Source organism: Neolamprologus brichardi, chromosome 11, assembly GCF_056152115.1.
Source record: "Neolamprologus brichardi isolate AB-2024 chromosome 11, ASM5615211v1, whole genome shotgun sequence".
Taxonomy (NCBI): domain Eukaryota; kingdom Metazoa; phylum Chordata; class Actinopteri; order Cichliformes; family Cichlidae; genus Neolamprologus; species Neolamprologus brichardi.
The window spans coordinates 8,505,415-8,518,917 of record NC_142114.1 but is presented as its reverse complement, the minus strand read 5'-3'; the positions used below and the strand labels follow the sequence as shown (position 1 = coordinate 8,518,917).

At 38.0% G+C, this 13,503-nt stretch overlaps 2 protein-coding genes across 2 annotated transcripts; both read right to left on the bottom strand.

Moving 5' to 3' along the window:
* Window positions 1-459: 459 nt before the first annotated feature.
* Window positions 460-2,065, bottom strand: LOC148100486 (secretory phospholipase A2 receptor-like). Its single transcript, XM_087847715.1, has 3 exons — window positions 1,785-2,065; window positions 1,059-1,677; window positions 460-663 (listed from the first exon to the last, which is right to left on the bottom strand). Exons 1-3 carry the CDS (start codon window positions 2,063-2,065, stop codon window positions 460-462), a joined length of 1,104 nt encoding a protein of 367 aa, XP_087703841.1.
* Window positions 2,066-10,136: 8,071 nt separating this feature from the next.
* On the bottom strand, window positions 10,137-11,744 carry LOC118454498 (secretory phospholipase A2 receptor-like). The gene is made up of 3 exons (XM_087847714.1): window positions 11,464-11,744; window positions 10,738-11,356; window positions 10,137-10,344 (listed from the first exon to the last, which is right to left on the bottom strand). The coding sequence occupies exons 1-3, from the start codon at window positions 11,742-11,744 to the stop codon at window positions 10,141-10,143; spliced, it is 1,104 nt and encodes a 367-aa protein (XP_087703840.1). The 3' UTR covers window positions 10,137-10,140.
* Between the last annotated feature and the right edge of the window lie 1,759 nt (window positions 11,745-13,503).

The following is a 13,503-nucleotide window of genomic DNA, read 5'->3' as shown; positions in this document are numbered from 1 at the left end:
ATACATTTCTATAAATCTAAACAGGTACATTTGTTACCTAAACCTAACCAAACTATAACTGAAAACAGAAAGTGGAGAACAAAGATAAAACAATATGAGATTTTTGCCTTTGCAAGAAGTTTATTAATAGAGGCAGAAGATTTCATTTTCAAGAAGTCATCTAAAGTCATTTAAGGTCCTTGAATAATATATCTGTCATTAAAGGAGCCGTTGCCACTGTAGCTTCGTGTTAATGATGCAACTAATCTGCACTTCTCGTTTCAAAGTATCTACAACCTCAGAGTACACCGTTGTTTTCAGAGATCATAACATATGTATATGGTATAATGTGTGTTACAATGAAAGGATTAATAAATAATATTAGCATCACACTTAGCATAGATTTGATTAGTGCATAACTCTAACGTACAGATAGAACAAGCATTACTATCGCATTTGATGTTAAGCTGCCAGTTTCATTCACTTTGGGGTCACTTGAATGCAGACAAAGTTTCTCCTGTCTGCGCAGTCCCTGATCATCCACGTGCTGTTTGTGTCAAACTTGGACAAAGTCCCACAGCGTTCCCAGTTGGACGGACAGTCCGGCGGCATAACTTTGGGACCTGGTTTGACTCCATTTAACCAAAACCATTTTCCTCCCAGGAAGCGCAAGCCAATCCAAGCCTGAGAAACACAGGACAAAACTGGGAGAGTCAGTCCTGGCTGTGGAAGTGTTGGTATAAGAGATTTGTATTTGCTAATTAAGCCGGACACAAATACTCATTACCGAGGCTTTAGTGAAGCCTTTCCTGAAATGAATATTGATCCTTTTTTTAATTTAACCCCCCCCCCCCCCCCCCTGTTTTTTCCCATGCAGTTGTTTTGTACAGTATGGATTTTAAACACATTGGGCAAGAAAGAGCATCTCCACACCACAGCCTGGAATTTATGCCTTAAAGCACTGAACTGGTAGAAAGACTAAAGCCACTTGAACACGAACTCTGGTGTTTAATGCAGAATCTATGAACAAGTGATGCATTTAGAAGAACAGCTATAATTCAAAAATAATAAACTCAAACCTCATCAGTGGTTGCTCTGTAGATCCTGTCTCTGACATATTTGTACTGAGAGACATCGGTCAGGCTCAGGAGGTCGTACGTACAGCCAGCACATGATGCTTTCATCTCTCTGCAGTGAATCAAGGCGTCCTCCCATGTCTTGTTCTCATTCACCACCACCAGGTTGTCAAAAAAACAAAAAGAGTAAAACCTTTCAGAGCAAGCATAGCCTACCCAGCCTCCGGTAAAAGCATCCAAAGAGCCACAGTCTGCAGTGAGTGGCTGTCCTGGTGCCCAGTTTCTGTAGCTAGATGCTAAACTACCCGTCCAGTTCCAGGTCTTCCCTACCACTCGATACAGTCCAATCCAGCCCCGTTTGTCAACATCACCTGAGTTTACCTGGGTGACAGTGGCTAGGTAACCATAGTTTTCCATACAGTACTTTACAGCGTCATACCAACTGAGCATAACACTGTGATACTGGATTACATCACCTCGGGAACAGTAGACATTATTGATACTTGAACATTGTGCACTGTACCACATGAGGTCATCTCCTACAACTGCACAGTAGTCCTGCTGTGCAGAGGCCCATTTGCTGGTATGTGAGAGGTCATCGCCTGAGACACCTTCACCTGTTCTGAAATCAACACAACAATCATCTCAAAATCAGCAACTCAGTTTTGTCATATTTACATAAACAGACATGGATATTGACATAAAGGTCATTGCAAAAAAGATACTCACCTTAGATTTATAGACTTCCAGAATGAGTCATCTTCAGGATCTCTGAGTAGACCAATCCAAATGTTTGGGACATTTATTTGGACCAAATATTGTCTAATAAAATTCGTATTTATCATGTCCCAAGTAGCCAAGTCAACATATTCTGTCTGGCAGAGTAGTCTTGCTTGTGTCCAATTATTTTTCACAAAAAAAATTTCTGTCTTACGTTTAATGTTTCCTTTTAAGCCACAGGCAGCCATTAGTACGAGGCAAAGTGCCAGTTCAAAGTTGCTTTTCCCCATATCTGCTCCTGTTTGAACAACAAGCCACACAGATCAGTTTTCAGAGATTGTATTTGCTGTCAGTCAGTTTATGATGTGATCCGTGGCTGCTGAACAGCAATCACCCTGCTTTTATAGCAACCAGCTATGTGATCAGTGCCACCTACACGCACCTCAACATCCAGCTGACCAATAGGAACTCTGCACAATTTCAAATACAATTCAAATGGCCCTGTTGTTGTACTCTTCTGTTGTCACCTTTGACTTTGTTCTTAAAGATGCTCTCCTACTCTACTGTGACACTACATGTTTTTTTTTTTATATTTGTTGAAATAGTTTGGGAAAACTCTTCCTTTCTCTCTAATTGGGAAACTAATTGCTAATTGTTTGAGAATGTCTAATTTCTTTCTTAATAAGTGTGCAATCCAGTTAACTCCCACTACTACTAATAAGTGAGGTTTTAACAACAGCTCGATCATATTCAGTCTCGTATGGAGCTTGAAACAGAGTTCATCTTAGTTCAATCTTAACCCTGTATCCCTAGCATTACCCACTGCTAAAACCCCCACCAAATCTGGTATATATTTATACGATATTTGCATGAATGGGGGTCTTTGCTTCTTTCAAGCAGTTACAAAGGAAATAGGGATTTCAAAGTAACAGCTTATCCCTGCTACCTGCAGGTAACATCAGGTATAAATTAATTTTGAGACTATAATAGAGAGTAGCATGTAGAAAAATATGTTAAAATCCCACCTGACACTCTTTTGTCTGCAGGCGCCTCCTCTTCTGCTAAGCGGGAAAATTACTTTGGAGAATGTATTCCAGACAACATTTGGGAGAACTGCCTTGAAAACATACAAGAACGCTTTCCATTGTCTCATTCAGTTTAAATTCATTCCCAGGCCTCATTACATTGTCAGGGGATGTAGCTCAGTGGTAGAGCGCATGCTTTGCATGTCTGAGCGCCTGATTTCAATCCCCAGCATCTTCAGGTTTTGATACCATCAAGCTTCTGAGCTACAGCTCAAAACTTCTACTGAATTTCCTGGAGGAATCCACCCGAGGGATTAATAAAGTTTCACCTAATCTAATCTACTCCGAGTTGCTCTATAATATGTATCGAAATGTGTCCCGAGTGTTGGACTATCCCACAAAATCAAGCCTTTTTTGGCTGAGATATGTACCCTAATGTATGAGGTCACTAAGACACTGTTTAGACCAGATCCTTTTTTTTTGATCAGTCATGGTGTTTCTGAGACTTTCAGAAACGTTTTCTGTCATATTCTCTTTTAGCAGGCAATAAATAAATAGATAATAAATAGACTGCCCACTCAACCTGACAAATACACTCCATGTAAAAAAGATAAGACACGCTGGGGATGACAAGAGATGTACCTGGAAAGACTGCTGAGTGAGTGAGATTCTACATTGGACTTATTTGTGGATGTGAGAGGGATTTTTATTTTCTTTCTTTTCTGCCTCCACATCAATCTTTCCCTAAAGTTTTCATAAAATGTAGGTGTGTCTAACAAAGGATCAGACCATTCTTTCTACAAGAAAAACCATGACAGTAAAAGTGGCCTGATCTCATTTGCTCCTTGTGAAAGAAAATGGGAATTGTAAAAAAACAAATTTTAAGTAAACACATAAAGTGGACCCAAATGCAGCCATGTGTGCTGGAGTAAAAGGCTCTGATGCTCTGTGTTTAAAAGCCCCAAAGAGATTTTCTGCATTCAAATCCAGCCAGTCTCTGGGCTTAGATGGCAAATTAAGGTTAGGTAAATGTCTGAATTTGAATCTTATTCAATGTGACAGGCTACTGACCTCTGTCTCTTTCACGAGTCTTAGTTATTGGTCCAAATGAGTGAAGTGCAGAAGAAGATGATGAAATGATAAATGAAGATATCAGCAGAAGGCAAAAGAGCAAAGGACTTTCAAACTGGATCTGTTAAAATAAAATGGGGCCTTTGGTATTAACTGACTCAGGATAATGAGCCAAACATGTGAAGGGAAAATCCATCAATTATCATCATAAAGCTTCATAATTCATAATGCGGATAAGCTGTGGACTGCTTTTCTTAATTTTGAATATAAACAGAGAAGAGAAGACAGTACAGTCTAATACTCTAAAACCATCTGCATTGTTGAAGCAGGATTGATATAAAATGTAGTGGCAGTCAACGAAGTTCACTTTAACTAGAACCAAGACTGCAAATGAAAGTGATGTGCAGTTATAGGTAGAAAAATCAGATTTTATACAACAATTTGTATTTGTTGTATAAAAGTAGAATTTTTCATAGATTCAACTAAAGAAATGGGAGCACATGTTGCGCCGGATAGTGTGATGTCTAATCGCATTACTGACTCGTAGTTGCACCAGGGTTTTGTTCTAAAGTGAATACAAGAAGGTCTGGCCAGCACAAAATTATAGAAGGAAAAAAAATCTGTTGGTAAACTTCCTACAGACTACAGAAGAAAATCAAGCCTACATCTACAACAAATGTCTTAGACATAGACATCCAGATATCTCATTAAACACAACGAAAGGCCATATCAAACTTAGTTTTTTATCTAACTTATCTTCTTAGTTTTTTCTGGGCCTGGATTCTACAAAAAACATGGTCATAGAATGACTTTTTTGATATATTGATTAGGAGTTAGAGCACCTAACCTGCTCCTCTAATAACTAATGACCCAAGATTACATAGTGACCCACATAACAAATCAAACAGCTCAATATGGAGAAAATAAATCAGTAAGGGCTGGATTAAAGTGCACTCAGCTTTTATTTTTAACATCAGTGTGTCTCATGAAAAGTGTGAGCAGCTGCAGCAAGATATATGTAAAGAAACATACAAATATATTTAATATATGAAAAAATTAAATGGCAAAGTAGAATGCATATACGGCAAATAACCACATACACACAAAACATAAAGAGTGATACACCCTGAGCTGTAAAAACTTATAGCAACTCTGCTCTGTGCTGTCTTTATGGAAAAAGCAACATATAAATATAGATGCTCACTTCATTCAATAAACTCCAGTACATCAACATCTTCAGTGTACCTTTAATTTATTAGCATATGCAAATGATGTTGACTAAGAGTTTTTATTTACAGTAATTGGTAATTGGTAATTTATTTATTTCAACATGTGAACAATATACAAGTACATTTAGAAAAGAAAATAAAATAAGAAAGAAAAAAAAAATACTGTATAAATTACATACAAAAAAAATGATTAATTTACATGTTGAAAGGGAGTGGGAAGAAGTAAACACTTATTTAATCCCACCCCTTTGCCATAAATTATCAGTTAATATTTAGTCAGCTTCCTTACTGATATAATTTGTAATAAAAACAGCGAACAGATTTCTGATATACTATATACTATAATATCACATCATGAGTTGTTTTGTTTTGTTTTTTTTGTTTTTTAAATAGAGACATTCACTTAATTTCAATATTTTCCTTTTCTTTATAGTTCGAGAAGATCATATTTTTATAACTCTTTTTGAACAGTTTTATGTTTGGACATTGCTTTAATTCCATATTCAGACTGTTCCATAGTTTCACTCCATGAACAGAAACACAAAAGCCTTTTCTTGTGGTACGTACCTTCATTGTTTTGAAGTTACAAAAACCCCTTAAATTATAACTTCCTTCTTTCAAAAAAAACATACTCTGAATATTACGTGGCAGTTCTTTATTTTTTGCTTTGAATAGAATTTGTGCTGTTTGGAATTTCACTAGATCGTCAATTTTCAATATTTCAGACTGCAAAAATAGTGAGTTTGTATGTTCCCTATAACCTGCATTGTGGATGATTCGAATTGCTTTTTTTTGAAGAGTAAAAAGTGAATGTAATGTGGTTTTATAGTTATTGCCCCAGACCTCTGCACAATAGCTTAAGTATGGTGAAACCAGTGAACAGTATAGAATATGAAGTGATGTTCTGTCGAATACCTGTTTTGCCTTGTTTAGTATTGCAATGCTACGTGATACTTTGGAATGAATATATCTTACGTGAGCTCTCCAGTTAAGTTTTTCATCTATTATTACCCCCAGAAATTTATTTTCACTGACTCTTTCAATATCAACACCATTTATTTGAATCTTTGCATTTGTATTTAAACTACTATTTCCAAATAACATAAGTTTAGATTTATTCAAATTTAATGATAATTTATTTTTATCAAGCCAGAACTTCACTTTACTTATTTCATTAGTCATATCCTCCAATAAATTCTGCAGATCATCACCAGAGCAAAAAATGTTTGTATCGTCAGCAAAGAGAACCATTTTTAATACTTTGGACACTTTACAGATGTCGTTAATGTACAAGTTGAAGAATTTTGGGCCCAAAACTGACCCTTGGGGTACACCACAAGCAATGTCCATACATAAGGAACAACCACCATTTATTTTCACAAACTGCTTTCTGTCACTTAAATAACTCCGGACCCAATCTAAAACTACCCCTCTGACACCATAACGTTCCAGTTTTCTTATTAATATATCATGATCTATAGTGTCAAATGCCTTTGTCAAGTCTATGAATAACCCAGCCACATATTGCTTTTTGTCTATGGAATTTGTGATGTATTCTATTGAATCTAATAGTGCCAATGATGTTGATCTGCTTGATCTGAATCCGTACTGACTCTCAGTGAGTAGTTTATGTTTATCTGTAAATTTTTCCAGTCGGTTTTTAAACAGTTTTTCAAGAACTTTTGAGAATTGAGGTAGTAAAGAGACAGTCATTCTTTGATGATCAGCTTTTCCTCAGAGTAAGTGCTTCCCTCAAGTGGACAAACTGAAACTGCAGGTATCTAACCTACTGTTAAAAGCACATGTAGTTCCTGCATTAGTGAGCAGCCCATTGTCAGGCTGAAAGCCTTCAAAAGCAGGCATAAAAGTGTAAAACATACTGTCTTAATGGAGCAGAGAGAGAAAAATGTCAGTGCCATGTAGTAAAACATGGCACCGACTGGCTACAATGCACCGTCATTTCTGTCCTTTTCCTTCCACCTGCGGCTGAGATGAAAACATGTTTACAGATTCAAAATCAGCAAGTGATACTAAATTACTTGTAATCACAATTTCAAGTTTAAGTGGCCTGTATGTTTATTATAATCAGATTTTAATGATCATGTGATTGTAATGATTTTTTTCCCATAGTCTTTGATAATTAGCGTCACTCATGAAAAAAAATCACATCGTCCATTCAATAAGTAATCAGAATTGGTACAGGTGATTTTTGTGTCGTTGCACTGCATAAATGTGGAATTATAATATTTCCAAAATAAAACAGCTATAAAATTTTACAAAATACCAGTGTTGTTTAAATGAGCTCATTGTTCTTTGTCTGCCTGATTTTCCTTGCTCTCTACACACATACATACACTAATTTTAAGTAAGTAAGCAAGATTTATTTGGCTTGTGGTCACGAATAATTTAAAGCGTGAGAAGAAATTATTCAAAGCATCTAAATTGAACAGATCAAAGTGTAGGAACAGATTGTCTCGTCATATCTATGAGCACTTTCAGCTTCTCTTCCTCTTTTTAACCAACAGAACAAAGGACTAAAGTATTGATTTTAAACATTTGCAACAGCATTATCTCCAGACCTTGGCTCAGTCCAGCTCTCACTTTAGTTAGCCTGGTAACAAAATAGAAACAGTTTGTGTATCTATTTTCAGTCTGTCACATCCTGACTTGATTTCTTCTTTTGGTCCGTTGATACAATAGTGGTCATGTCCTCTTCGGTTTCTTCCCCACCTAAAAGCACAGACACATTGTATATTAGTTGTCAGTCTATTTATTCTTCTCAGTCATTTCTTGTGCTAATAAATGTGTTCATTACTCACCGAAGCATTCCTGGAAGGACTCAGATTTGACCAGGAAGGTGTATAACAAAGCTGCCACTAACAGGACGCCAAAGAATCCCCCAAGAATACAGCCAATGAGAAGGACATTGGTTGCACCAGTATCTAGGCACAAAGTAAAAATAAAAACAACATGAGTGCAAAACAGGACACCGCCATGTAAAGGAAACTTTACATGCTGTCTCAACTACACAGGCTTTTTGTGGTCTCTGCAGATTGAGCCAGCCTTGTTGCATCGTATTTAAGAGAGGTCTCACCTTTCAGAGGGTATCATTCTTTTTCTCCTTATCAGAGGAGAAAAGGATCACTATATCTAAGATTATAACTGTATCTGGATCCTATGTATCCAAGTCATGCCATGAACGGATATGATGAAGAAGGCTTTCAGTTTTAAGGCATTCCTCAGAGATGAGCACCTCCCTGTAGTTTGTGTGCTTAGAAATGTTCAAAAATCTCAATGCCCATATATGGATGAGCTGGATGATGTAACCAGAGCAGCCCTAGTCTCGGCGGGCAACGTTATCCTGTTTTCATGTTTCATGTTGAAAATAGTTTCAACCTAGTTTTAGTATGGTAGAAACCTGAATGAATTGCAAATATAATATTTACATAAATCAACACTAATCAAAGTAAATACATTAGAAATTAGTCTCTGTGTGTGTGTGTGTGTGTGTGTGTGTGTGTGTGTGTGTGTGTGTGTGTGTGTGTGTGTGTGTGTGTGAATTTAACTGAAAAGGCTGGAAAGACGCATTGCTTATTACACTTTCAGTTTGTCACAAAGTGCGTCCTGCTTCGAGGTAGGTAAAACTATATGCTCTCTATCTCCTCTTTTCTGCCTCACTCAGTCCTCTACTTCCTGGAGAGATTGAAAATGAACACTGACAAAAAACAAACACTGAATAAAAAGCTAAAGAGTTAAAATGACTGTACATCAATGAAATGCTGCCAAATTGAAGTTAAGAATCTCATATTGAAGAAACAATTTGAGTTTTAGTGGTTTATCTGCAAAAAAATGATCACTTAAACTTGTTGCCATAAGATGTAAAAGCTGCAATGCCCATTGTCTGCGGAAAGTCACTAAGCTTAGGAGATGATGGGGAGAAATAACCCCCTTTTAATGGCCGTTGTGGGGCAAGGCAGTTCCCAGGAGGGTCCATACAGCCAGCGACTCTCCATTCTTCATTTCACAACGTCCATAGACAGCCTGAGGACGGGGACAGAGGAAAGAAAGGAGAGTGAATAAGGGATTCAAAAGTGCTTCAAAAGAAGGCGTTTTCATAGGGTGATTGATGGTGGTCAATTTACAATGTCAACACAATCTTAACAAACGTAAGACGATAATACTATAAAATGATCCTGGGTCGTTTGATGGTCAAGAGTTTAAAATGCACCATAGTGCAAACATGTTAAACTCATGATTGAATGTCCTTACAATGACTACTTACAATGAAAAAAACGAATATGCAGACACGCGTTTTTTGCACATTTGCATCGTCGATAAACCTCTGCCATGTTAAACAGATGGCGGGAATCATCTCTGGATGCCTTTCAGTGGTCCTCGACACTGACATAGCTTTGACAGGCATGATTTGCTCGTCTTGGTTCAGGTGTCCATTGCTCTTGTGGTGTTATCATTTGGAGGATTAAAGGTGAAAGCTTTTGCAGATGGAAGAGCTTTGCCTTCTGACGTGAGATTTTGTAAAAGTGTCACTATTAACCCACAAGAATACATTTCTATAAATCTAAACAGGTACATTTGTTACCTAAACCTAACCAAACTATAACTGAAAACAGAAAGTGGAGAACAAAGATAAAACAATATGAGATTTTTGCCTTTGGAAGAAGTTTATTAATAGAGGCAGAAGATTTAATTTTCAAGAAGTCATCTAAAGTCATTTAAGGTCCTTGAATAATATATCTGTCATTAAAGGAGCCGTTGCCACTGTAGGTTAAAGCCATGTAATGATTTCGTGTTAATGATGCAACTAATCTGCACTTCTCGTTTCAAAGTATCTACAACCTCAGAGTACACCGTTGTTTTCAGAGATCATAACATATGTATATGGTATAATGTGTGTTACAATGAAAGGATTAATAAATAATATTAGCATCACACTTAGCATAGATTTGATTAGTGCATAACTCTAACGTACAGATAGAACAAGCATTACTATCGCATTTGATGTTAAGCTGCCAGTTTCATTCACTTTGGGGTCACTTGAATGCAGACAAAGTTTCTTCTGTCTGCGCAGTCCCTGATCATCCACGTGCTGTTTGTGTCAAACTTGGACAAAGTCCCACAGCGTTCCCAGTTGGACGGACAGTCCGGCGGCATAACTTTGGGACCTGGTTTGACTCCATTTAACCAAAACCATTTTCCTCCCAGGAAGCGCAAGCCAATCCAAGCCTGAGAAACACAGGACAAAACTGGGAGAGTCAGTCCTGGCTGTGGAAGTGTTGGTATAAGAGATTTGTATTTGCTAATTAAGCCGGACACAAATACTCATTACCGAGGCTTTAGTGAAGCCTTTCCTGAAATGAATATTGATCCTTTTTTTAATTTAACCCCCCCCCCCCCCCCCGTTTTTTCCCATGCAGTTGTTTTGTACAGTATGGATTTTAAACACATTGTGCAAGAAAGAGCATCTCCACACCACAGCCTGGAATTTATGCCTTAAAGCACTGAACTAGTAGAAAGACTAAAGCCACTTGAACGCGAACTCTGGTGTTTAATGCAGAATCTATGAACAAGTGATGCATTTAGAAGAACAGCTATAATTCAAAAATAATAAACTCAAACCTCATCAGTGGTTGCTCTGTAGATCCTGTCTCTGACATAGTTGTACTGAGAGACATCGGTCAGGCTCAGGAGGTCGTACGTACAGCCAGCACATGATGTTTTCATCTCTCTGCAGTGAATCAAGGCGTCCTCCCATGTCTTGTTCTCATTCACCACCACCAGGTTGTCACCAAAACAAAGAGGGTAAAACCTTTCAGAGCAAGCATAGCCTACCCAGCCTCTGGTAAAAGCATCCAAAGAGCCACAGTCTGCAGTGAGTGGCTGTCCTGGTGCCCAGTTTCTGTAGCTAGATGCTAAACTACCCGTCCAGTTCCAGGTCTTCCCTCCCACTCGATACAGTCCAATCCAGCCCCGTTTGTCAACACCACCTGAGTTTACCTGGGTGACAGTGGCTAGGTAACCATAGTTTTCCATACAGTACTTTACAGCGTCATACCAACTGAGCATAACACTGTGATACTGGATTACATCACCTCGGGAACAGTAGACATTATTGATACTTGAACATTGTGCACTGTACCACATGAGGTCATCTCCTACAACTGCACAGTAGTCCTGCTGTGCAGAGGCCCATTTGCTGGTATGTGAGAGGTCATCGCCTGAGACACCTTCACCTGTTCTGAAATCAACACAACAATCATCTCAAAATCAGCAACTCAGTTTTGTCATATTTACATAAACAGACATGGATATTGACATAAAGGTCATTGCAAAAAAGATACTCACCTTAGATTTATAGACTTCCAGAGTGAGTCATCTTCGGGATCTCTGAGTAGACCAATCCAAATGTTTGGGATATTCCTTTGGACCAAAAATTGTATAATAACATTCATATTTATCATGTCCAAAGTAGCCAAGTCAACATAATGTCTCTGGCAGAATATTCTTGCTTGTGTCCAGTTCATTTTCCCAATAAACATGTGTGTGTCAAGATCAATGTTTCCTTTTAAGCCACAGGCAGCCATTAGTACGAGGCAAAGTGCCAGTTCAAAGTTGCTTTTCCCCATATCTGCTCCTGTTTGGACAACAAGCCACACAGATCAGTTTTCAGAGATTGTATTTGCTGTCAGTCAGTTTATGATGTGATCCGTGGCTGCTGAACAGCAATCACCCTGCTTTTATAGCAACCAGCTATGTGATCAGTGCCACCTACACGCACCTCAACATCCAGCTGACCAATAGGAACTCTGCACAATTTCAAATACAATTCAAATGGCCCTGTTGTTGTACTCTTCTGTTGTCACCTTTGACTTTGTTCTTAAAGATGCTCTCCTACTCTACTGTGACACTACATGTTTTTTTTTTATATTTGTTGAAATAGTTTGGGAAAACTCTTCCTTTCTCTCTAATTGGGAAACTAATTGCATCTGCTTGAGAATGTCTAATTTCTTTCTTAATAAGTGTGCAATCCAGTTAACTCCCACTACTACTAATAAGTGAGGTTTTAACAACAGCTCGATCATATTCAGTCTCGTATGGAGCTTGAAACAGAGTTCATCTTAGTTCAATCTTAACCCTGTATCCCTAGCATTACCCACTGCTAAAACCCCCACCAAATCTGGTATATATTTATACGATATTTGCATGAATGGGGGTCTTTGCTTCTTTCAAGCAGTTACAAAGGAAATAGGGATTGCAAAGTAACAGCTTATCCCTGCTACCTGCAGGTAACGTCAGGTATAAATTAATTTTGAGACTATAATAGAGAGTAGCATGTAGAAAAATATGTTAAAATCCCTCATTACATTGTCAGGGGATGTAGCTCAGTGGTAGAGCGCATGCTTTGCATGTCTGAGCGCCTGATTTCAATCCCCAGCATCTTCAGGTTTTTATACCATCAAGCTTCTGAGCTACAGCTCAAAACTTCTACTGAATTTCCTGGAGGAATCCACCCGAGGGATTAATAAAGTTTTATCTAATCTAATCTACTCCGAGTTTCTCTATAATATGTATCGAAATGTGTCCCGAGTTTTGGACTATCCCACAAAATCAAGCCTTTTTTGGCTGAGATATGTACCCTAATGTAAGAGGTCACTAAGACACTGTTTAGACCAGATCCTTTTTTTTTTTTTGATCAGTCATGGTGTTTCTGAGACTTTCAGAAACGTTTTCTGTCATATTCTCTTTTAGCAGGCAATAAATAAATAGATAATAAATAGACTGCCCACTCAACCTGACAAATACACTCCATGTAAAAAAGATAAGACACGCTGGGGATGACAAGAGATGTACCTGGAAAGACTGCTGAGTGAGTGAGATTCTACATTGGACTTATTTGTGGATGTGAGAGGGATTTTTATTTTCTTTCTTTTCTGCCTCCACATCAATCTTTCCCTAAAGTTTTCATAAAATGTAGGTGTGTCTAACAAAGGATCAGACCTTTCTTTCTACAAGAAAAACCATGACAGTAAAAGTGGCCTGATCTCATTTGCTCCTTGTGAAAGAAAATGGGAATCGTAAAAAAACAAATTTTAAGTAAGCACATAAAGTGGACCCAAATGCAGCCATGTGTGCTGGAGTAAAAGGCTCTGATGCTCTGTGTTTAAAAGCCCCAAAGAGATTTTCTGCATTCAAATCCAGCCAGTCTCTGGGCTTAGTTGGCAAATTAAGGTTAGGTAAATGTCTGAATTTGAATCTTATTCAATGTGACAGGCTACTGACCTCTGTCTCTTTCACGAGTCTTAGTTATTGGTCCAAATGAGTGAAGTGCAGAAGAAGATGATGAAATGATAAATGAAGATATCAGCAGAAGGCAAAAGAGCAAAG